This window comes from Giraffa tippelskirchi, chromosome 10 (assembly GCF_054371585.1).
Source record: "Giraffa tippelskirchi isolate mGirTip1 chromosome 10, T2T-mGirTip1v1.2.pri, whole genome shotgun sequence".
Lineage (NCBI taxonomy): Eukaryota > Metazoa > Chordata > Mammalia > Artiodactyla > Giraffidae > Giraffa > Giraffa tippelskirchi.
In genome coordinates, this window is record NC_137284.1 from 9,078,749 (window position 1) to 9,105,456 (window position 26,708).

The 26,708-nt window shown below is 37.5% G+C and overlaps 1 protein-coding gene across 1 annotated transcript; it reads right to left on the bottom strand.

Moving 5' to 3' along the window:
• Window positions 1-2,056: 2,056 nt before the first annotated feature.
• LOC145523250 (organic anion transporter 7) lies at window positions 2,057-25,092 on the bottom strand. Its single transcript, XM_081533211.1, has 10 exons — window positions 24,691-25,092; window positions 23,911-24,014; window positions 15,869-16,023; window positions 15,598-15,766; window positions 12,609-12,732; window positions 6,328-6,443; window positions 5,437-5,651; window positions 3,989-4,097; window positions 3,104-3,307; window positions 2,057-2,223 (listed from the first exon to the last, which is right to left on the bottom strand). Exons 1-10 carry the CDS (start codon window positions 25,090-25,092, stop codon window positions 2,163-2,165), a joined length of 1,659 nt encoding a protein of 552 aa, XP_081389337.1. The 3' UTR covers window positions 2,057-2,162.
• Between the last annotated feature and the right edge of the window lie 1,616 nt (window positions 25,093-26,708).

A 26,708-nucleotide genomic window follows, 5' to 3' on the forward strand; every position in this document is an offset into this window, starting at 1 on the left:
TGCAGTCAGTCTTTGGGGTGATGAACAATAGATGCTGTCTGGTCTTTCTTATGATGGGATATCAAACATTTCATTAGGAAGAAGAATGGATAAACCAATGACATTCATCATTGATAGTTCCCTGGCATTCCTTTCTCTCTCGCTTCTTGTAGGTTGTCATTTCTATGTTTCTCGGTCTCTTGGAAGTTATTGGCAGGAGAAAGATCAAAGAAGATTGTAAGACTGATTGATTTGATTGAGTGTGTTTCAAAATCTAGAGGGTGTATGTAGAAGAGCTAATAAGACAAAGAAGTTGAGTGTCTGGGAAGTCTGAGGATGAAGGAATGCTTGTAGATCTTGGGGGAGCAAGAGCCCAGTCCTGAGCCCTGGCAACACTGCATGGAAACAGAAGACCCCTAAGTCTATAGCTGTATAAGGAGCTAAACTGTCAGATGAGAAGTCCCAGATTCCAACATCTCATTATGGTGTGAATGGTAAAGCTGTTGCACCTGAGTGTCCCTTGGCCCAGTAGTAACCTGGTAATCTCTTTGAGTAGACAACTGATAACCAGTGCAGTCCTTCTTGTAACCACCTTATCACCTTGCCACTGCATATACTCCTGGAAGCTAGATAGCTCTGGTGTGGAAGACTTTTGGAAATAGTTTCCCAAAGTAACTGATTTGCAATTTTTCACCAGCCTGGAGGGAATGAGGACTTTAAAATAAATATTCTTTGATCATATAAAATAAAAATAAGATGCCACAACAGTACATGTGGACTAATATCTGTCACATGTAGATTAATATCTGCTAATATCTATTTTTTTCATTTCCTCTGTGTATCCAAGTTTCCTAGCACATTGCTTAATGACTATTACATGTTGAATAAATTATTGCTGAATCAATGAAATATTTTTAAAGCTGCTTATAATGATACCATTCTGTTTTATGCAACTGTATGGCATATGTTATTTTATAATTCAACCATCAATTTACAAATTTTCATTTACATTCTTTTGGAAAATAAAAGTTGGTATTTTATTTAGTTTGTATGTCTTTAAAGTCCAGTGGGTTTGTACATTTTCATGAATTTATTAGTCATAGAATTTTTTCTTTTGAAAAGTATATGTTCTTGCCTTTTGACCATCTAATATTGAATTACATATTCTTTCCATGATTATTAGAATCCCATATATTAATATATAATCATTTTGAAAATTGTTAATTTGTCTTTTTCCATTTTATTTTTGTTGACCTTACAATATTTTAAAATGTTGCAATATCCTTTTAAAACTTAGAAGACAGAAACTGATAAAGAAAGTAAAATATCCTAAAGTACTTCATCATTTTGGTGAATATTAATATTTTTCAAGATTAACCCCATAAGTTTTTAGAGTTTTGTCTAATAGAGGTTTTAAATGAGCATTTAGTCAAATATACCTATGTTTAAACTGTTGGTATTCGTTTTTACTAATCAGAAAATTTTCTTAGTCCTGAGATTTTGTACCCACATTTTCTATTGAATAATGTGATTTAATTGTTCCATTCATCATTTTAAACATGTGTAATAATACTTTTTCAAATTATTAGTCATTTATTTCCAAAGTTAGTTAATCGTGCTTATTATGTAATGATTTATTTCTATCAGTGATTTATGCTGTCCCAATTTCCAAATTTCAAGTGTTCTACATGCCACAAGCCTATTCTGGATGTCTTTTGAGTTGTAAATGCATCTGCATTTCATTTCAGCATGTACTGCCCCAAATAACTTGCACCACCTTCCCTCCATAAACTTCATTTTTTGAATCTTGCCTATTATTAACCTGTAGATAAATTTGGAACTATTTTTCAAGTTGTTCCCCTAATTATTCCATCAATGACTGTGCCATTAATTGGAACAGAATCAATGTATTTTAATACTATTCTATCTCTCCATCCAGGAACATACATGTTTTATTATGATTCCTTTAAAAGCATCATGACTTTCCTCAAACTTCATATTATGATCAGTCATAGGCATTTTGTATGTAGTTATTTAGAACTGCAGTTGTAAATGAGGTCCATTTTTCTATTACATCTTTTTATTTATTTGTTTTCCAAATTTTACCAATACTTGGGAATGACTCCAATTTTTCTTGTTTATCTTGCTCTTTGATTAGCAGATAGTGCCTGGAATGGAATTCCTTAAAATTGTGTCACTTTCATGAAAGTACCTTCCAGCTTTGCTTTTCTTGAGTCTTTTCTCCTAGAGCAAATACAGTGAAAACAACAAAAGAACAAGATTAAAAAACATGGAAAAGGCACCCATGTCTTCAATTCTTTAGAGAAAATGGATTGTGTTGGTCTGTGAGTATTGATAAAAACACTGACACCTGTCCTGAGGATCTGAGTAAATTTTGTGAAGAAAAAGGCCACACTCCCAGGACAGGATCTGGGAAGGCAGCTTTGATATTGGACACCAAGGTGTTGGCTAACTGGGTCTTTGGAAGAGGCAAAGGAAGTATACAAAAGTTTTAAAATCCTTTCAAATTCTTGATACTTTAAAAAATACAATAATTACCACCCTTCTCGTCTCTTTTTTCAACACTTTCATTCCTAGTGAAAATCAGATGGTCTGAATCTCACAGGCAGCACAATCAGGACTCCTTCTCCTAAGATATATTGTCATCTTAGAGAGAGAAGGGGCTCCTGCCCTCTCCTTGGTCTCCCTCAGGGACCTGCTTCAGTGACCAGGGCAGGTCACAGACCTACAGACACCAGTAATCTCAGAGAGCTTACTGCTCTCACTGGGCTGAGGACTGCCAGGGCCTGAGGGGTGAGAATCTGATGATTAAATCTGTGCATATTTGTAAAACACCTTCAGAGGTTGTTTATGTTACACTAGGGCACCTAATTTTGACTTCTTCATCACTAAACCTACTGGTGCCTACTGGTGCTGGTCTGGGTGATTCAGGGAGTCTTGGGGGAGTCTGAGGTCACTGTGGGGAGGGATGAGGCTGTAGCTAAACTGAAGGCACTGACCACCTAGAGACATCTAGATGTAAGCCTTCCCCTGGGGACAATGACCTTGTATGGTGCCTTGACCTCACATAGCAACTCTAGGGGACAACCAGGGGTTTACTCACTCCTTTTCCACATCCTGGATGGAGTCAGGCAGAGGTTTATTCCTGGTTTCAGGTAGAAGTGGGACAACAAGGCCACCAAGGATGGAGCAGACTCCATAGATGATCCAGGGCAGGTGGGGGGAATACACTGTTAAGATCATCAAGAGGGGAGCCACGGCTGCCCCAATATTAGAAGCAATTCCCAAGAATCCTGAAGCTGTTGCCCTTGGAATGAAAACAACAATACAAAAATAATCTAGTATAAATCCATACATGTAATATGAGATTTATTATTTTAATTTGATTATGGGAGACCATATGGGGTTCCTAGGTGGAGTTAGAGGTAAAGAACTTGCCAATGTAAGAGACTCAGGTTCAATTCCTGAGTTGGGAAGATCCCCTGGAGAAGGGCATGGCAACCCATCAGTATTCTTCCTTGGAGAATCCCATAGACAGAGCAGCCTGGTGGACTACAGTCCACAGGGTCACAAAGAGTCAGACTTGACTGAAGCAACTTAGCATGCATGCAGGCGTGGGAGACATCACAGCAGTATTTAGATACGTGAAGACTAAAGATGTACTTTTACATTTAAAATATACTCTTATTTGCTCACAAATCTTTTCAAGTGCACAAGTGTTTTTAAAAAAGTCTTTGTTATTTAAAAATACTCTTACCCACAGCACCTTAATGGTTCAGCAGATTATGGGAGATGATACATTAAAGGGCTTAACAAACCTAACAAAATTGAGATTTTAATTAAAATTTTGGCTCTAATTTTTATTGTTGATACTACTATAATCAATGATTTTGATAATGATTCAGATTAGTTTCCTTCCTTCTATAAGTCTTGATTAGCTGGGAAAGGTCTGTTTTGACTCTGATAGAGCTTCCATGAGCTTGTGTACCTGAGAATGGTGGGGACTAGTTCATTTCCATGGGCAAAAGAACACATGAGAGTCATGGAAGAAACTGCTATTCCCAAAGTTGACACAGCCACACGCAGGGTCTGCATTTCTGGAGAAGAAGATCAGTGAGACTCAGGAAATCTGAGCTGAAGAAATCAACATTCCCCAAATTATAAGTGAAAAAGACACAGCTGGAAACATTTGCATGTGTTAAATACATAGTAGAAAAAATACATGGAGCAGAGAATGTGCAGAGACTAATAGCTGAGAAATGTGACTTATCTGCATATTACAGCCTAAATGAGAATTTAAAAACCTGAGTATTTGAATCAACTGTATCTGCATATCAGAGATTTTAAAAGTTTTCTAAAGATAGAAGGGGTAACAAAATCCCAGAAAGGGTTTGCTTTCATTTATTCTGTCCAGTGTCTCCTCTGTCTTTTATGTATAGCATAGGACTATCATATGAGCAATTATTGACATGTTAAGACTCATCAATATCCTTTAAAACTCGTGTGTTTACACAATATTGACATAGGGCTAGTAATGCAGTAGAGAATCATAAAGGAATGGGGCTCATTTTAATGGATAAGGTGAAAAATTGCTTGATCTAGAATAATATTTTAAGATTCAAGAATAAGGATCTGTTTTAGGGGGAAAAATAGACTTTGGAAACCTCTGAAAAGATGTTTCAGACAGTCACTTTTCTATCCCACTAAAAAAAAATCATGAAAGTGTTACAACGTTGGAGTGGGCTCTGTTGAAAGGCAGCAAATTTGCATTGATGCTGATATTCAAGTTGGGATCCTGTATAAATGCCACTGCACTGGGAGTTACCTGATCATCTGGCTTCCCCTATTCATTGCATATGGTCATTTAATTTAGTAACATGGATTTTAAGAGAGGCTCTTAATAGCTTCATGCATTTCCCCCTATTCTACACACCTACTATGCTTGAAGGGAAGGGATTAAAAATACCTTGGAGTCAAGATGACAACCTGGAACCAGGTTGAAGTTATGGCGACCTAATTCCGGACACATGAGTGGATACGTAGAGTCAGGTAGTAAACTGTCACTGAAACTCTCGTAATATGAAAGAGACCAGACAGAGGAAGTGGCAGTATTGTGTCCTCATATGAGACACAATTTTATATATGATGTAATACTGCCATTTACAGTTATAAGTGTGATTGGCCAAAGGGAAAGTGATCAGTTGCTGTCCCAGGTACCAATTACCAAATACATGTCAGATATGATGAAGACAACTAGTTGTCTGAACTGTCTGAACAATTTTGCAGCCACTTAATGTCAGAATCTATCCTAAATCCTCAGACTGGTTTTGGAGAATCCTTAGAACCCTAGCCTTCACTTCCTTCTGGCTTCAGATTCTGTCTTCAAATACCTGGGGTAAGACATTTTTCTTATTTCAACCTGTGCTCTTTCCTCACCTTGAGGCACAAATGTGATGGCCAGCATGGAGGTTCCAAGGAGAAACATGAAGAGTGTCTGGCTTACTTGACGGCCCAGGTGATTCAGTGCCAAAAAAGCAGCATAATTGGCTGGGAGGTTGACTGCACCAAAAAGAACTTGGAACAGGAAAACATTGCTCCCCATATACTGGAGGTGGAGAATCAGACCAAAAAATGACATGAAGTTTGCAAATCTGTGGTGAACAAAGATGAACGACATTTAGCATAAAGTTTAGAGCCTTTGTCTTACAAATGATGATCATAACCATTAACCAAGCAACCAGTGGTTGGTTTTAAAGTATAAAAACATGATAGGTTTTATGAAATATTTCCTCATAAGGTGATGATTTTAAAACTATAAGATAGTTATATATTTGGAGCTCCTAATTATTGTTAAGTTTTGGAGGAGGGTTTGGAGTATTTTTGTGGAGGACACATGATGGAACCTTCCAGGGCTTTAGAGTTTTTCTGTATCTTTATCTGGGTGATGGTTGCCTATTTACATATGGAAATATTCATCAGGCTATATATTCTTCTTCATTTTATGGTTTGTAATTTTACCTTAATTAAAAGGAAAACAAACAAGTGAAGAGAGTTAAAGCCAACATTGTATCATGAGAACATCTGAAGTTCTTAGCCTCAGTTTCCAGTGATGAACTTGGTAGGGTGATATGATAAACAGAACTCTTTGTTGTATACCTAGCTCTGGGTCAGCCTTTTCATAACCTTTGACTACTCAACACAGCAGTTATCTTTATGGCTTTCTCTCTGTTTTATCTCAGACCGGTTCCCACCATGTTGCTCTTTTGATAAGGAATAGATTCATGTCTCCACTATCTAAACATCTCGCATGCACTGTGTGAAGCCCACCTTACAAAGGACAGGAGACAGATCCTTTTACGCAGGTTGGGTGTGCGGAACAAGTCAAACACAGAAGATTTGGTCTGTGCTGCCTCCAGCTCCTCCTGCATGGCAGATCTCAGGACCTTCAACAACAACAAACTGTTCAGTTGTCAAACAATGGTAGGCATTGTGAGGCCCCCAACAGAGGACAAGATAGACGACTTCTCTTTCTGTCTACTGGAAAATATAGTCGTTGAAAAAGTAACAATGGGTGTAAAAGTGATATGAATAGAGAATTGCTGAGTTAAAAGGCACTGAAGGAAATTATGTAGCAACAAAAATATTTAAACACAGAATTTGAGAGGACTGCAGGGTATTAGAAAGGGATTGTATATCAGATACGCAGATAACAAAGGGAATCAAATCAGGCTTACTGGGATGATGGTCCAAAGCTCCATTTGTGCCAGATGGGATAAAAGACCTGGAAACTAAGCTTGGTTATCAGCTGGCTGTCCCTTGTAGAAAAACCGTTTATCTCAGGAAAAAGAACATTTCCTGAGATTTTTGTTTTGGTTCTTTGTTCAGTCACTTTTTGGGGAATTCCTGGCATGTTGTGCCTCCATGAATGAGATGCCTAGAGTTAACTCTGAGGACGAAATCAGGAAGATCTTGGAGTAGAATGATTTATATTCAGAAAGGATTATAATATGGAGTTACTTAATAGCCCTGCAATATGCTAGGTATATACCTTGAGAAATGTAATTAAATATTTCTAAAACTCATTTCACATCAACAGCTCAATGAACATGAATTTGAGAAATTCCAGGAGATAGTGGAGGACAGAAAAGCCTGGAGTGCCACAGCTCATGGAGTTACAAAGAGTTGGACATGACTTAGTGACTGAACAGCAACAACAACAAAAAGAACAAGTAGAGGAATCAGGGTAGAAGAGTAGGTGGAGAAAAATAATAGCATTTCTCTCACAAGGATTTCCAGGGCCATATATGAGGCTATAAATGTGCATATGGAATTGTATCCAATTTATCTCAGATACTTATTTATTAGTTATTCAAACAATATAGTCTTAATTCTTATCCCATCTCTACAAATGAAAAAATACCATAAAGTCCATTGGAATAATTTCATGAGGAATTCAGAGACGTGAAAGGCCACCTTAACTGAGGATCTACACATGCAATAACATCCTTTCAGTTATAACCTGAATAGTGAAAATACTGGACTTAGGCTTTTAGAAGAGAGGAGTCAGGATTGCATCATGGATCATAATGTAAGTTTAGTTCAGTTCAGTCACTCAGTCGTGTCTGACTGTTTGCAACTCCATGGACTGCAGCATGCCAGGCTTCCCTGTCCATTACCAACTCCTGGAGCTTGCTCAAACTCATGTCCATTGAGTCGATGATGCCATCCAACCATCTTATCCTCTGTCATCCCTTTCTCCTCCTGCCTTTAATCTTTCCCAGGATTAAGGTCTTTTTCAATGGGTCAGTTCTTCACAACAGGTGGCCAAAATATTGGAGTTTCAGTTTGAGCATCAGTCCTTCCAATGAATATTCAGGACTGATATCCTTTAGGATTGACTGGTTTGATCCCCTTGCAGTCCAAGAGACTCTCAAGAGTCTTCTCCAACACCACAATTCAAAAACATCAACTGGGTAATGGTGTATGATCTTTTTAATATGCTGTTGAATTTGGTTTTCTAACATCTTGTTGATGATTTTTTCAACTATACTCTTCAGGAATGTTGGCCTATTTTTTTTTTCTTTTCCTTTCTTATGGTATCTTTGTCTCACTTGGGTGTCAGGATCATATTGGCCTGACAAAAATGAATTTAGAAGGTTTTCCATTTTTAAAGTTTAAGAACACAATAGACTTTAAGTGAATGGATGAAAAAAGACATTCCATGAAAATGATAACCAACAGAGCAGGGATAGTCATCTTGTATGGATAAAACAGACTTTAATCAAAAACTGTCACAAGAGACCAAGAAGGTAATTTATAATAGCAAAAGGATCAATCTAACACAAATATATGACATATAACCTACAAAGATTGAATTGAGAAGAACTAGAAAGCCTCAATAGATGAATAACTAATAAACAGCATGAGGCAGTAATTAAAAATTCCAGAAATAAAGCCTAATATTATGTAGCATTACAGGTGAATTCTACCAAACATTGAAAGAATTAATAAGAATCTTCTCAAATTCTTCCAAAAAATAGAAGGTAGAAATCCTTCTAAATTAATTTGGTCAGGCAACTATGATCCTGACAGCAAAGTGAGACAAAGAAACCATAAGAAAAGAAAAGAAAAAAAATACAGGCCAACATTCCTGAAGAATATGGTCGAAAAGATAAGCAACAAGATGTTAGCAAACCAAATTCAACACATATTGAAAACATCATAAAACCCACTGGGCTTTATTCCTGGGATGCAAAGATGGTTCAATACAAGCAAATAAATGTGATACACCAAAGTAGCAGAATGAAGGTTAAAGATCATATGATTCTCTCAATAAACGCAGAAAACGCATTTGACAAAATTCAACACACTTCCATGGCAAAAATTCTCAACAAATTAAGTACTGAAGGAACTTCCATTAAAGGCCATGTATGAAAAGCCCACAGCTAACATCATACTGTATGGTGAAAAGCTGGAAATTTTTCCTCCAAGATCTGGAACTAGACAAGGATCGCACTTCAGTTCAACATAGAATTGGAAGTGCTGTCCAGAACAATTAGGTAAGGGGGGAAAAAGGCATCCAAATCAGAAAGAAAGAAGTAAAATGATCTTATTTTCAGACAACATGATCTTATTTGTAGAAAAACCTAAACACATATCCAAAAAATTGTTAAATGAATAAATGAATACAGTTAATTTGCAGGATAAAAAATTAACATATAAAATCAGTTGTATTTCTATACACCAGCCACAAGCTATCTAAAATTAACATTAAGAAGACAGTCCTATTTGCAATATCATCAAAAACAATAAAGTATTTAGGGATAAACTTAACCAAGAAGGTGAAAGACTTGCATATTGAAAAATTGAAGAAAGAAATTAAGGTAGATACTAGAAAATTAAAAGACATTCATGCTCATGGATTAAACAAATTAGTATTGTTAAGATGTCCATACAACACAAAGCAATATGCAGATTCAATAAATTCCTGTCAAAATCCCATTGACATTCTCTACAGGAATAGAAAAAAAAACTCTAAAATTCATATGGAAATACAGAAGACCCCCTGATAGGCAAATCATTTTTGAACAGGAACAAAGCTGGAAGCATCACATATTCTGGTTTAAAAATATATAACAAAGCCACAGTAACCAAAAGCATGATATTGGCATAAAGACTTATAGACCAATAGAACAGAATAGAGAGCCCAGCAATAGACTCATGCATATACAGACAATTGATTTCTGACAATTGTGCCAAGAATTCACAATAAGGACAATATTGTCTTTAATAAATGGTGTTTATTAAAATTGGATATCTACATGCAAAAAAAAAATGAAATTGGAAACTTACCTTACACTATGCACCTGTGGCAGATTCATGTCAATGTACAGCAAAAACCACCACAATATTGTAAAGAAATTATCTTCCAATTAAAATAAAGTAAGTTAATAAAAATAAAAAATCAACTTAAATAGATTAAAGACTAAAAAACCTAAACTATAAAATTCCTAAAGAAAATATAGGAGAGAAGCTTGTTGATGTTGGTTTTGGCAATGATTTTTGGTTGTGACACCAAAAGCATAGGTAATAAACAAAAATAGACAAATAGTACTATATCAAACTGAAAAGCCTTTACACAGCTAGGAAATAATCAACAAAATGAAAAAGCACCTGCAGACTGGAAGAAAATATTTGCGAGCCATATGTCTTATAGAGGGTTAATATCCAGAATATATAGGAAACTCCTACAACTTGATAGTGAAAAACCCAAATAACTCAGTTAAAGTTCTGTCTAGTCAAAGCTATGGTTTTTCCAGTAGTCATGTATGGATGTGAGAGTTGCATTATAAAGAAGGCTGGACAATGAATAACTGATGCTTTAGAAGATGCTGGAGACGACTCTTGAGAGTCCCTTGGACAGTAAGGAGATTAAACTAGTCAATCCTAAAGGAAATCAACCCTAAATTTTCATTGGAAGGAGTGATGCTGAAGCTGAAGCTCCAATAATTTGGCCACCTGATGTGAAGAGCTGACTCACTGGAAAAGACCCTGATGCTGGAAAAGATTGAAGGCAGGAGGACAAGGGTATGGCAGAGGATGAGATGGTTGGATGGCATCACCAACTCAATAGACATGAGTTTGAGCAAGCTCCAGGAGATAGTGAAGGACAGAGGAGCCTGGCATGCTGCAGTCAATGCGCTCGCAAAGAGTCGGACATGACTTTGCAACTGAACGACAACAACAAAAAATGGGCATATGAACTGAATAGACATTTCTGCAAAGACCACATACAAACGGCCAACAGGTACATAAAAAAGTGCTTAACATCACTAACTGTTAGGGAAAGGCAAATCAAAACTATGAGTTACCACTGCACACCAGTTATGATGGCTATTATAAAAAAAGTAATAAGTATTGGTGAAGATGTGGAGAACAGGGTATCTTTGTACACTGTTGCTGAGAATGTGAAATGCTGTGGCCACTCTAGAAACAGCATGGAGGTTCCTCAAAAAATTGAGACTAAAACTAGTATATTATCCTGTAATCCTTCTTCTGGATATACATTCAGAGGAATTGAAATCAGGATCTTGAAGAGATATCTGCCCTCATATATTCATTGGATCATTATTCCCAATAGCTAAGATATGGAAACAAATGTCCATCCATGGACGAATAGAAAAGGAAAGTGCCACCTATGCAAAATGGTATATTATTCAGCAATAAAAATAAAGAAATTTTGCCATTTGCCATAGTGTGATTAACCTAGAGGATATTACACTACAAAAAATAAGCCATGTGCAAAAGAACAAATACTACAGGATACCATTTATACAAGGAATCTAAAATAGTCAAACTCAAAGAAGCAGAGTTTCTGAATAGTGCTTGCCAGGTGCTGGGGGATGTGAGAAATGGGGCAATATTTATCATAGAGTACAAAGTTTAAGTTGAGCAAGATAAATCAATCCTAAAGGAATCTACTCTATAGCATTGTGTCTAGGGCTATAACACTGTACTGTGCGCTCAAAATTTGCTGTGATGGGAGGTCTTATATTGTGTTATCACAAAAAAATAATAAATAAAGAAGGATGGAGAAAGTTTTAGGAGGTAATGGATATGTTTATTGTATAAACTGTTATGATGATGTTCAGATGTATACTAACTTGCAAATCCATCAAGTTGTACATTAAATAGGTACAGCTCTTTGTATGTTAAAACCTCAATAAAGTGGTTTCAAAAAATTGATCAGATGTGCCAATGAATATATTTGCAGAAATGTTTTATTGTTCTTATTTGACTGTCTAGCCCCTAATCTTCTCTTTTTCCTATTAACGAGGGCAGATGATTTCTCCTTGTCTCTATTAACATTCTTTCCATTCTCTTATCATTGCAAACAAAAAAAGTTAATAATGGGCTTCCCTCATAGCTCAGTTGGTAAAGAATCCACCTGCAATTCAGGAGACCCTGGTTCAATTCCTGGGTTGGGAAGATCTGCTGGAGAAGGGATAGACTACCCAATCCAGTATTCTTGGGCTTCCCTGGTGGCTCAGCTGGTAAAGAATCTGCCTACAATGTGGAAGACCTGGCTTCAATCCCTGGGTTGTGAAGCTCTCCTGGAGAAGGGAAAGGCTATCCATTCCAGAATTCTGTCCTGAAGAATTTCAGGGACTGTATAGTCCATGGGGTCGCAAAGAGTTGGACATGACTGTTTTTCACTTTCACATGCTCTTTTCTGCATGGCCACCAAGCTACCTTTCTTCTTGCCTTACCATCTTGACAAAAAAGCCATTGGAATGTTAAGTGGAAAGAAATGGATTAGTTATTTTTTTTTTTACTTTCTCTAACACAAAGGGCGACCAATACACAGTCTTTACAATCATACACACTAAGTGCTTTCTGCCTCTGTTGAGTGAAATATCTGCGTTCAGTCCCTTCAGCAGCATCAGGCTCTCTCTTAATATTCACTCAAACAATGTGGGCAGCTATTGAAGACCAGGACAATGAGCTAAGTAGACCCCAACCACACCTGTGTTCCCACCCTTTATTCACTTGGACACCGACGAGAGTGTATGTCAGGTCACGTCATCCCAATCCCCTCTCCTGTTCACCTCCATGGTTAGGGCGTCTCCAGCATTCTTCCTTCCATTCCTGTGTGCAGCTTTTCTAAGTTCCTTTAAGCTCTTCTCGGGTTTGTTGGTGATAATCAGCCACCGAGCAGACTCTGCCAGCCACCTGACCAAAGAAGAGAACAGAGGTGCAACCAACATCCTCATTTTATCGCACACCCTTTTTTTCCTGAAATACCTCTCCCCTCCCATCTAATACCTACCTCTTGTTTTGTTACACCAGAAAATATAATGTATATTCTCTCGTACCCTAACTAGGGGCTTCCCTGATAGTTCAGTTGATAAATAACCCACCTGCAATGCAGGACAGCCCAGTTTGATTCCTGGGTTGGGAAGATCCGCTGGAGAAGGGATAGACTACCCACTCCAGTATTCTTGGTCTTCCCTTGAGGTTCAGCTGGTAAAGAATCCACCTGCAATTCGGGAGACCTGGGTTTGATCCCTGGGTTGGGAAGATCTCCTGGAGAAGGGAAAGGCTATCCACTCCAGTGTTCTGGCCTGGATAATTCCATGGACTGTATAGTCCATGGAGACGCAAAGAGTCAGACACGACTGAGCGATGTTCACTTTCACCGTAACTAGGAAACGGTGAAGATGACCTCTGCATGCAGTACACCTTTACTGCCAGAATATAGACTTGGAGTCATAGTGTTCCCTTCCCATTATTCAGAGGGATAGTATCAGTTTTAGCAAATAAAATAGTGTGTTTAGTTAAATTTGAATTTAGATTAACAGTGAATATGAGTAAACCTTGAGTACCACTACATCCCATGCAGTATTTTGTACATATATTAAGAAGTATTTGCTGTTTATTTGAAATTTTACTTTAATGAGATACTGTATTTTTATCAGGTTAGTAAATAAAAATACGGAAAAGTAGTGAAAGTGTTAGTTTTATAGTCGTGCCCAACTCTTTGTGACCTTTGGACTGTAGCCCGACAGACTCTTCAGTCCATGAAATTCTCCAGGCAAAAATATTGGAGTGGGTAGCCAATCCCTTCTCCAGGGGATATCCCTGATCTAGGGATCAAACCCGGGTCTCTTGCATTTCAGGCAGATTATTTACCACCTGAGCCATCAGAGAATTCCAAATAAAAATACAGAACTCTCAGGTAAGTAGAAATTTCATGTAAACAATGAGTGATTTTTAGTGTAACTATGCTCCATACAATATTTGGGGTTCAGTTCTGTTCAGTCACTCAGTCGTGTCCTACTCTTTGCGACCCCATGAATCGCAGCACGCCAGGCCTCCCTGTCCATCACCAGCCCCCGGAGTTTACCCAAACCCATGTCCATCGAGTCGGTGATGCCATCCAACCATCTTATCCTCTGTCGTCCGCTTCTCCTCCTGTTCCCAATCCTTCCTAGCATTAGGGTCTTTTCCAGTGAGTCAACTCTTCGCATGAGGTGTCCAAAGTATTGGAGTTTCAGCTTCAACATCAGTCCTTCCAGTGAACACCCAGGACTGATCTCCTTTAGGATGGACTGGTTGGATCTTCTTTCAGTCCAAGGGACTCTCAAGAGTCTTCTCCAACATCACAGTTCAAAAGCATCAATTCTGCGGTGCTCAGCTTTCTTCACCGTCCAACTCTCACATCCATACATGACCACTGGAAAAACCATAGCCTTGTCTAGATGGACCTTTGTTGGCAAAGTAATGTCTCTGCTTTTAAATATGCTATCTAGGTTGGTCATAACCTTCCTTCCAAGGAGTAAGCGTCTTTTAATTTCATGGCTGCAATCACCATCAGCAGTGATTTTGGAGCCCCCAAAAATAAAGTCTGACACTGTTTCCACTGTTTCCCTATCTATTTCCCATAAAGTGATGGGACCAGATGCCATGATCTTAGTTTTCTGAATGTTGAGCTTGAAGCCAACTTTTTCACTCTCCTCTTTCACTTTCATCAAGAGTTCTTCTTCGCTTTCTGCCGTAAGGATGGTGTCATCTACATATCTGAGGTTATTGATATTTCTCCTGACAATCTTGATTCCAACTTGTGTTTCTTCCAGCCCAGCGTTTCTCATGATGTACTCTGCATATAAGTTAAATAAGCAGGGTGACAATATACAGGCTTGACATACTCCTTTTCCTATTTGGAACCAGTTTGTTGTTCCATGTCCAGTTCTAACTGTTGCTTCCTGACCTGCATACAGGTTTCTCAAGAGACAGATCAGATGGTCTGGTATTCCCATCTCTTTCAGAATTTTCCATAGTTTATTGTGATCCACACAGTCAAAGGCTTTGGCATAGTCAATAAAGCAGAAATAGATGTTTTTCTGGAACTCTCTTGCTTTTTCGATGATCCAGCTGATGTTGGCAATTTGCTCTCTGGTTCCTCTGCCTTTTCTAAAACCAGCTTGAACATCTGGAAGTTCACGGTTCATGTATTGCTGAAGCCTGGCTTGGAGAATTTTGAGCATTACTTTACTAGCATGTGAGATGAGTGCAATTGTGCGGTAGTTTGAGCATTCTTTGGCATTGCCTTTCTTTGACATTGGAATGAAAACTGACCTTTTCCAGTCTTGTGGCCACTGCTGAGTTTTCCAAATTTGCTGGCATATTGAGTGCAGCACTTTCACAGCATCATTTTTTAGGGTTTGAAATAGCTCAACTGGAATCCCATCACCTCCACTAGCTTTGTTCGTAGTGATGCTTCCTAAGGCCCACTTGACTTCACATTCTAGGATGTCTGGCTCTAGGTGAGTGATTACAACATCGTGATTATCTGGGTCATGAAGATCTTTTGGGGTTACTACATAAAAATTTCATGTTTTATCTAAAATTCACGTTTACCTGAATGCCCTTGATATTATCTTGTAACAGTAACTGTTCTACTTCTTTAATTGTACATAGGGCACAGATTAGTTAAGCATGTGTTCAAATATTGACTAAGACCAATCAGAATTCTTGCATCCTAACTCCATGTACCTTGCATCTAGGATCTTCTCAGACAAGAAAGAAATTTTATACCTTGAGGAAAGAAAGAAGACAAATAATGGTACAGAAAACACCAGCTGAAGGGTGTGCCAGTCTCGAATGGCAAAAGCGAGTCCTCCCAGAGTGATCTGGCCCAAGCAAGCAGCACAGATCGACAGGGTCATTCCCATGACTTGGAATCGGGACACTGTCCATTCTACAACTGAAAGAAAACACAAACAAGATCTTGAGTTCAGACAAAGTTAGAATTTAAAAGTCAAATTTAAGGCTTGGAAAATGTCAAAGACCCAAAGTTTTGACTTACTAAGAACAGTACAATTTGTCAGGATGCTCATGGTAGAAAACCCAGCCAAGAAGCGTAGTGAGCAGTAAATGAGGTAGGTGGGAGCAAAGGCTGCACTGGTGTCAGTAATGGCAAGCTGGAGCAAACAGCATCTGAAAATTAACCTCCTCCCAAACCTGAGAAATGGAAACAGGTTAGATAAGTAGTAGTAACAACAGTATAGTAGAAATGGAAAAAAAAAAAAAAAGAATACACACTTTGAAATTTAGGGGATGTTTTCTAATTTTCTAATTTCTATTTTATTTTTAAAAAATTTCTGTTTTTCTCCCCCACCTTGTTTTTTTTTTAATTAAATTTATTCATTTTAATTGGAGGCTAATTACCTTACAATATTGTGGTAGTTTTTGCCATACATTGACATGAATCAGCCATGGATGTACATGTGTCTCATCATCCTGAAATCCCCTCCCACCCCCCTCCCCACCTCATCCTTCTGGGTTGTCCCAGAGCACCAGCTTTGAGTGCCCTGCTTCAGGCATCAAACTTGCACTGGTCATCTATTTTACATATGGTAATACACATGTTTCAATGCTATTTTCTAATATTGTTCCATCCTTGCCTTCTCCCACAGAGTCCAGAAGTCTGTTCTTTACGTCTGTGTCTCTTTTGCAGTCTTGTATATAGGTCGTCATTACCATCTTTCTAAATTCCATATATATGCATGATATACTATACTGGTGTTTCTCTTTTGGCTTACTTTACTCTGTATAATAGGTTCCAGTTTCATCCACCTCGATAGAACTGACTCATATGTGTTCTTTTTTATAGCTGAGTAATATTCCATTGAGTATATGTACCACAACTTCCTTATCCATTTGTCTGCCGATGGACATCTAGGTTTCTTCCATGTCCTAGTTATTGTAAACAGTGCTGCAATGAAATTTTGTCGAGATATAATTGAAATACAGCACTGGACAAGTTTAAGGTATACAGCATAATGATTTGCCTTATGTCATGAAATGATTATCACAATAAATTTAGTGAACATTCATCATCCCATATAGATGCAAATTTAAAGAAAGGGAAAATTTTTTTCTGTGTGATGAGAACTCAGGATTTATTGTCTTAACAGCTTTCATATATAACATGCAGCCATGTTTATTGTATTCATCCTGTTATACATCACATCCCTAGTACTTACTTATAACCGAAATTTTCTACCTCTTGACTGCTTTCATCCAATTTCCCCTCTTCTCATGTCTGCCTCTTGTAACAAAGCTTTCTGTGAGTTTGTTTGCTTTTGGAGTCTAACTGACCTACAATACTAGGTTAGTTCCTATTACACAACATAGTGATTCAGTATTTCTATACATTTCAAAATGATCACCATGGTAGTTTGTCACCATACAAAGATATTACGTAGTTATCGACTATACTCCCCACACTGTACATTTCATACCCTTGACTCATTTATTGCACACTTGGAAGTTTAAACCTCTTAGTCTCCCTCATCTATTTTTTCCCCACATTCCTGTCCATCTAGAACCACTGTTTGTTCTCTTTATCCATAACTGTTTCTGTTTTGTTCATCAATTTCTTTTTATATTTCACTTATTAGTGAAGTTGGCACTTGTCATTCTCTGTCTGAATCGTTTCACTTAGCATAATACCCACTAGGTCAATCCATGTTGTCACAAATGGCAAGATTTCATTCTTTTTCATGGCTGAGCAATATTCCATTTTAGGGCTTCCCAGGTGTCACAGTGTTAAAGAACCTGCCTGCCAATGCAGGAGGTGCAAGAGATGTGGGTTTGATCCCTGGGTTGGGAAGATCTCCTGGAACAGGAAATGGTAACCCATTCCAGTATTATTACCTGGAAAATTCCATGGACAGAGGCCTGGAGAGCTACAGTCCATGGATTTGCAAACAGTCGGACATGTTTTCTCAATACTGGTTCCTGAGGAGGGCCATCTTTTTCCATTGTATATTCTTTAATTGCCCATATACATGTGATGAGTTTGTTTCTGGGATTTCTATTGGGTTCCATTGATCTGTGTGTCTGGTTTTGAGCTAGTATAAAACTTTGATTACTGTACCTTTGTAGTATAGTTTGAAATCAGAAAGCATGATACTCCAGCTTTGCTCTTCTTTCTCAGGATTGCTTTAGTTATTGAGGGGGGGTCTTTCATGCTTCCATATAAGTTTCAGAATTATTTATTCTAGTTCTGTGAGAAATAACATTGGTAATTTGATAGGGAATGCATTGATTTTGGACATCACCTTGGGCAGTATGTTCATTTTAACAATATTTATTCTTCTAATCCTTGAGAACAGTTTATCTTTCCTCTTTTGTTGTTGTCTTCAGTTTTTTCATCAATGACTAATAGTTTTCCAAGTACAGATATTGTGCCCCTTCATTTGAACTTATTCCTAGAAATTTTATTCTTTTTGATGCAACTATAAATGGGATTGTTTTCTTAATTCTTCTTCCTGATTGTTAGTGTATACATTGTTAGTATATAGAAATATAACAGATTTCTGTAAATTAATTTTATATCCTGCAACTTTGCCAAATTCATTGATGGGTTCTAGTAGCTTTTTGGTAGCATCTTTAGGATTTTCTGTGTATGGTGTCATGTTATTTAAAAACAGTGACAGTTTTGCTTCTTCCTTTACAATTTGGATTCCTTTTCTTTGTTTTTTTATTTGATTGTTGTGGCTAGGACTTCAGGTACTATGTAAATAAAATGAGTAAAAGAGGTGAGAGAGGGTGTCCTTGTCTTGATCCTGATATTACTGGAAATGCTATCAATTTTTCACCATTGAGTATGATGTTAGTTAACTGTGGGCTTGTCACATAAGGCCTTTATAGTGTTGAGATATGTAACTTCTTTGTTGAGAGCTTTTATCATAAATAAATGTTGATTTTTCAAGGTTTTTCTGCATCTGTCAAGACGATCATATGATTTTTATTCTTCAGTTTGTTAATGTGTTTTATTACACTGATTGATTTGCAGATACTGAACCACTGTTGCATCCCTACCCTGGGATAAATTCCACTTGATCATGGTATATGATCCTTTTAATGTATTATTGATGTTTTGGTCTGATATTTACTTTTCTTTTTTCTTTCTGCTAACTTTGGGTTTTGTTTGTTCTTCTTTTTAGTTCCTTGAGGTGTAAGGTTTGGTTATTATATGAAATTTTTCTTGTTTTCTGAGGTAGACTTGTATAAATTTCCTTTTGGTACTATTTTTGCTGATTCCCATAGATTTAGGATTGCTGTGTTTTCAGTTTCACTTGTCTCTAGGTATTTTTTTTTTTGTAATTTCTTCTTTGATTTACTCAGTGAACCATTAGTTGTTTAGTAGCCTTTGTTTAACCTCCATATCCTTGTGTTTTTGGCAGTTTTTTTCTTGTAGTGGATTTCCAGTCTCATAATATTGTGGTCAAAAAAGATGCCTGATAGGATTTCAATTTTCTTAAGTTTACTAAGACTGGTTTTGTGACCTCTCATATGACTTATCCTGGAGAATGTTACATGTGTACTTGAAAAGAAAGTGTTTTCTGTTTTTTTATGAGCTAATCTATATATACATATGTATATATATTAAGATCATCTGGTTTAACTTGTCATTTAAGGCTGTTAATGATTTTCTGTCTGGATGTTCTCTCCATTGGTATAACCGAGGTGCCGAAGTCCCCTATTATTATTGCGTCATGTCAATTTCTCCCTTTATGTCTGTTAATATTTGCTTCATGTATTTGGGTGCTCCTAATTTTGTGTTTTTTTTTAGAACTTAATTTTTAGAGCAGTTTTAGGTTGACTGCAACAATGAAAGGAAGATACAGAGATTTCTCAATATACCCTGCCGCTACTCATGCAGTGTCCCTACCTTCTTGCACTAATAGACACATTTGATGCAACTAATGAACCTACAACGATATGTCATTATTTTCCTATGTTCATTAGGAATACATACACTCTTACTATTGTACATTCTATGGGTTTTGACAAATGTGTAATGACATGTGTCCACTGTTACAGTGCCATAAAGAGTAGTTTCACTGCCCTAAAATACCTCTGTATCTTGCCTATTCTTTTATTTTCCTCCTGCATGTGCTGTGTGCTTAGTTGTTCAGTCATGTCTAACTCTTTGTGACCCCATGGACTGTAGCCCACCGGGCTCCTCTGTTCATGGGGATTCTCCAGGCAAGAACGTTGGAGTGGGTTGCCATGCCTTCCTCCAGTGGATCTTCCCAACCCAGGGATCGAACTCAGGTCTCCCACATTACAAGCGGATTCTTTACCATCTGAGCCACCAGGAAAGTCCTATTTTCCTGATATCTACCACTCATCATTTTACTGTTTCCATAGTTTTAGCTTTTCCAGAATGTTATGTAGTTGGAATCATACAGTATGTAGACTTTCCAGATTAGCTTCTTTCACTTTGCAGTATATATCTAAAGTTCTTCCATATCTTTTCATGGCTTGATAGTTCATTTCCTTTTAGCATTGAATAAGATCCTGTGACTTGATGTACCACAACTTATTTATGCATGCATTTGCTAAAATAAACGCATCTATTCATGCATTCATCTTCTAAGTTTTGGCTTAGAAGATATGAATAAAGCTGCTATGAACATCCCTGGGTAGGTTTTGTGTGGACATAACTTTTCAACTCCTTTGGGTAATTACCAAGGAGTATGATTCCTAGATTATTTGGCAAGAGTGTGCTCAATTTTGTAAGAAATTGTCAATATGTCTTCAAAAGTGGCTATACCATTTTCCATTTCCCATCAGCAATAAATAAGAGAGAGTTCCTGCTACTCTACATCTTTGCATTTGATGTATATATATATATGTTTGTCATTCTAATAGGGATGTAGTAGTATATCATTGTTTTAGTTTGTATTTCCCTAAAGACATATGTTTTGGAGTATCTTTTCATATGTTTATTTGTCATCTGTACAACTTCTTTGGAGATATCTTTTGAATTTTCTGACTATATTTTAACTGGAATGTTCATTTTTCTTTTGTTAAGAGTTCTTTGTATACATATGCCTATGGCTGATTCATGTAGCTATATGGCAGAAATCAACACAATATTCTAAAGCAATTATCCTCCAATTAAAAATAGATAAATAAATTTCAAAAAGAGTTCTTTGTATATTTTGGTTAACTATTCTTTTTCAGGTGTCTTTTGCAAGTGTATTTTTCCAGTTTGTGGTTTGTCTTCTCATTCTTCTGGTTATATTTCTTTTTGTGCTGTGTGGGCTAAGTCGCTCAGTCATGTCCGTCTCTTTGTGATACCATGGACTGTAGCCCTCCAGGCTCCTCTGTCCATGGGGATTCTCTAGGCAAGAATACTGGAGTGGGTTGCCATGCCCTTCTCTAGGGGATCTTCCCAACCCAGGGATCGAACCCACGTCTCCCACACTGCAGGTGGTTCTTTACCATTTGAGCCACCAGAGAAGCCTCATATTTCTTTTTAGTTGTAGTATAATACACAAAATATGATTTGCTATTTTAACCACTTTTGATTATATAGGCCACTCGCTGATATTACATTCACGATGTTATGCAATCATCATCACCATCTAGTGCCAAAACTTTTCAAAATCCTCAGTAGAAACTTTGTACCCATTAAGCAATAACTCCTCATTCCTTTGTCTCCCCAGCTTCTGGTATCTCTAATCTGCATTTTTCTTTGTGAATTTTCCTATTCTATATATTTTATGTAAGTGGGATCATAAATATTTGTTATATTTTGTCTGTCATTTTAGTTTACAGGTTTTCATGGTCCTACAAGTTTTAGCATGATATGGAACTTTATTTCTTTTTATGGCTGTACATATCACATTTTACCCATTCATTTGTTGATGGATATGTGTAGTTTTCACCTTTTGGCTATTGTGAATAATGTTGCAGTGACATTGTTTTATAAGCTATCTTTTTGAGACCCTGTTTTTAACTCTTCTGATTTTATACCTAGCAATGAAATTGTTGGGTCATGTGGTTTCTCTAAATTTAAATTTTTGAAGACTCCAAAAGTATTTGTGATAGTGGTGATACCAATTTACCTCCCCATCATCAATATAAAAGATTCCAGTTTCTCTACATCCTTGTGAAAGCATGCTATTTTCCATTTTTTTGGATTATAGCAATCCTAGTATGTGTGAAGTGGCATTTTATTGTGGTTTGACTTACATTTTAAAAATGACATCATGTTGAGCATCTTTTTATGTGCTTATGCCCCATATGTATAGCTTTATAAAAGAAATGTATATTCAAGTCTTTTGCTCATTTAAAAATTGAGTTTTTTGTCTTTTTGTTGTTGAGTTGTAAGAGTTCTTTATATTTATCCATAGTTCTGCATATTAAACCCTATTCCATTGGTCTATTCACCTATCTTTATTCTTTATATATGATTTACAAATATTTTCTCCCATTAGACATGTTATCTTTTCACTTTCTGGATAATATCCTTTGATGTGCAGAAGTTTTTAATTTTGATGAAGGCCCACCTATTTATATCTTCTTTTGTTACTCACACTGTTGATGCTATATCTAAGAATCCATTGTCAAACCCAAAGTCAAGAATATTTACCCCTGTTTTCCTCTAAGAGTTTTATGGTTTTACCTTTATTAAAGTTGCGAATCCATTTTGTGTTAATATTTGCCATGATTTTAGGTTTACTTGCATCTTTTGCATGTGTATGTCTAATTGGCACTGTTTCATTTGTTAAACAGGGCATATTTTACCCATTAAATGATCTTGGAAACTTTTTCAAAAATCAGTCAGCACAGATATATTGTTTAATTTTTATTTCTGCAAGGTAAATAGTTCTATGTAATTGAGCTGTTACAAATGAACACTCTGACTCTGAGCACTTTTATATAGTATGTATAATCTAACAGTTCTGCCTTACTGAATGAACCAATGGAATAGGGCTTAATATCCAGACTTCCCTTGTGGCTCAGATGGTAAAGAATCTGCCTGCAATGCAGGAGACCTGGGTTTGATCCCTGGGTTAGGAAGATCCCCTGGAGAAGGGAAAGGCTACCCACTCCAGTATTCTGGCCTGGAAAATTCCATGGATTATACAGTCCACGAGGTCACAAAGAGTTGGACACAACTGAGTGACTTTCACTTTCACTTTCATATGTGTTACAGAACTGTTAGAAATGAACACTGTGACTCTGAACACTTTTATATGGTACTTTTTTTTAAAATAAGGTACATTTTTAAATAAGGTATCTTACCTTTTATAAGATCATACACTTAGAATTCATGATTTTCAGCTGAGATAACAGATGACATTATGCTAGTAGACAGTAAGGAGCACCTGAATTCCCCATACCCTTTAGAGAAGACAGACTTGGGTGGTTGGTGGCAATGGTCGGGCTGTCTAATTCAGAAGTGTACTGTCAGGTGCAGGATACTTCTATTTCTAAGACCACAAATTGTGACAGAAGTTGTCATTAGATTAATTCCCCTACATGGTTGAAAATTTTTTGTTTATTGTAATGTTTTAGAAAAATAAAAATCAAGGCCACTGAAATACTTTTTTTATGCACCACCAAGACACAATGCTATGTATAACACAGGTTTCATAGGAATGTCTACCAGCATATTTGAGAAATACAGACATGATAACCATACTCTAAAAATCCACAAGCATTCAGATAAGAAAGGTCAGGAGGGACTGAACACAGGTTGAATCTCATGACTTGAAAAGTCTTCCTCTCTGTTCCCATAGGAACTTCTTTTTTATCTTTATAAACCATGATGTGCACCTCTGCTCCAAACCTCACCCTAAAACTGCTCCCATGTCTGATGGAGATGTTGTTTCTGTATCCCATACACAATGCTCACAGCTGATAAAATAGCACTTACCACACTGACAGTAATTCTCCATTTGTTTGTGTTTCTAGATCCCTGGGGACCAAGGAAGCCCCAGGACAGTGTAATTTGCAATAAATGTTTCTTAATGAAAGAACATTCATGAGTTCTTGAAAATATCTGGGTAAAGAGAGCTGTGATTCAGAGACACTCACCTGTCTGATAAATGGCCATACACAATGCTTCCCACCAGCATTCCAGCCATGAATAAGAATTTGGCCACTGATTTTAGTGATTGAGATTCACATACCAGGTCCCACTGGAAGAGAAAGAAAGCAGCAAAGGAGAGCTCCACGATTTATAACCTCTCAGTGGAAACCTGATTGAAGCAGTTTAAATGTTTCACATGGTTGTTTATTTTATCCCCCTTTCCCTCTCCAGCTTCCTTTTGTACATTAGCTGATTTTTACTATTCAGGTCTCAGCTTAAATATAACTTCTTTTAGGAAGTCTTCTTTAAACCTGTTAGATTTAACAATGCCTTATTTTGTTCCATATTAAGTGGTCCTCAATCATGGCCATAGAGTGCAATATTTGAGGGCCTTAAAAAGTTTCCTGATGCCAGAATTTCATCACAGATCTTCTTACATGGTTGCTTTGGGGTACAGTGCTTGGAGGTTTCCATCAATATCCCTGATATTTCTAATTTACAAACAAGGCTGAGCATTAATGACCTTTTAAACACATCACATAAATTACTTGCTTAGCCTTTGGTCTTTCTAACAATAAAAGCCATATAATAGCAAGGTCACATCTGTTTTTGAGTTCATTAAATTCATTAAATATATAGGTGTTTGGCATTCAATAAAGAAGTAATTAATATTTGCTGAAAGACTGAAGAATGAGCACCTGCTAAAGGCTAGAAACTTATTCATTACTCAGTTACCCTTAAAGACTCAGACCATGTACTCACAAGATGTAAATGAGGCCTCTTACCTCAGTCACGATAGTGGAGGTGAAGGTGCTTTGGTCATACACCCAACCGTCCACACAGGACTCTGTGTCCAGGTCAGTTATGTTGGGGAAGGTCCTGTTCAGGTTAAGGTGCTGCCACTGGGGGTGGCTGAAGCGACGACACTTCTCTGGCCTCAGGTTTGAGTCCAGTGGGATGGAGATTCTCAGGAGGGCATCAGGGCTGAGGGTCCCAGTGTCATTAGCAGAGTCAGTGGTATTGTTGAGAATGTGGACCCAACAGTGATGACCAGGGATGGCTGCAGTGAAGTTCTCCAATAGAATATGAGGGTAGGTGATGAGGCTGGAGATACAAAGAAAAAGCATCTGAAGGATCTGGAATCTTCCCAGGCCTCCAACTTGATCCAGGAGGTCCTGAAAGGCCATCGAGGCTGAGCAGTGATCCCCAAGAGGAAGCAAAATGAATATTTAGAGGAGTTCAAAGAGAGGAAAACTTTCACTATGTCACACACTAAGTGTGTATTGATCCTGATCTCAATGTTAGCTCAGTGGGTCCTGGGTCACCTCCACAGCAAGGCCATGGAAGCTAGTTCTCCAGCTTGTTTGGGGATCAGGTTGGTAACTGTTTTCTTTAACGTCACAGAGAAATACTTTGCTGAGATGCTTCCAGTAATTGACAAAACTGTTTAAAGGTCTACTCTGTGAAAATTATTTTTGTCAGCAGTGCCCCAAAGTGGCATTGGACTTTGAGCGCCACATCTGTAAATAAAATAAAATAAACCTGCTGCATGGTTTGCAGTCTATTTCAGAGCATGTCATTTGCCAGACTCGAAAGTGAAATGTTTTTTTTACTTTTCTGTGAAAAGTACTGAAAGTAGGTGTTTTGCTTGTTTAGTATTGAATTTTCATTAAAAAAATTAATGAAAATAGTCTTGAGTTAATTTACAGCAAGTGAAATATGGTACAATATTTTTCTTTTGGTAAATGATATTATTCTGCTTCAAGTCAAATCAAACCATGAATTCCTGTTGAAAACAAAGTGCTCGATACGGGGTCAGGACAGGTAGTGATGGAGGGCATAGGGCTAAGCCAGTGGTAAGTGCATTTACCACTTGATTTATTACAGGCTTATTGATTCACTCAGATAACGTTTGTGAGGATGTTTTCTGTTCTAGAAATACAGCAGTGTGTAAGATAAGGTCTTCAAGTGTAAGACTATGGTGAGTAAGGGAGAGGTACTTCCATCATTTATTGTTATTTGATTTTGATGATGGCCATTTTGACCAGAGTGAGGTGATACCTCACTGCAAGTTCTGATTTGCATTTCTCTGATAATTAGCGATGTTTAGCATCTTCACGAGCTGTTAATCCATCTGTATGTCTTTGGAGAAATGTCTATTTAGGTCTTCTGTTCATTGTTTTCTTTGTTATTATTATTATTATTTGAAATTGAACTTTGTGAGCTGTTCAGTTCAGTTCAGTTCAGTCGCTCAGTCGTGTCCGACTCTTTGCGACCCTATGAACTGCAGCACACCGGGCCTCTGTGTCCATCATCAACTCCCTGAGTCCACCCAAACCCATGTCCATCGAGTTGGTGATGCCATCAAGCCATCTCATCCTCTGCTGTCCCCTTCTCCTCCTGCCCTCAATCTTTCTCAGCATCAGGGTCTTTTCCAATGAGTCAGCTCTTCGCATCAGGTGGCCAAAGTATTGGAGTTTCAGCTTCAACATCAGTCTTCCCAATGAACACCCAGGACGAGCTGCATTAAATTTCAAAAAGAAAAAAAAAAAAAAAAAACAATGAACAGAATACCTAAATAGACATTTCTCCAAGGAAGACATCAGTTCAGTTCAGTTCAGTTCAGTCGTTCAGTCGTGTCTGACTCTTTGCAACCCCACGAATCGCAGCACGCCAGGCCTCCCTGTCCATCACCAACCCCCGGAGTCTACCCAAACCCATGTCCGTCGAGTCGGTGATGCCATCCAGCCATCTCATCCTCTGTTGTCTCCTTCTCCTCCTGCCCCCAATCCTTCCCAGCATT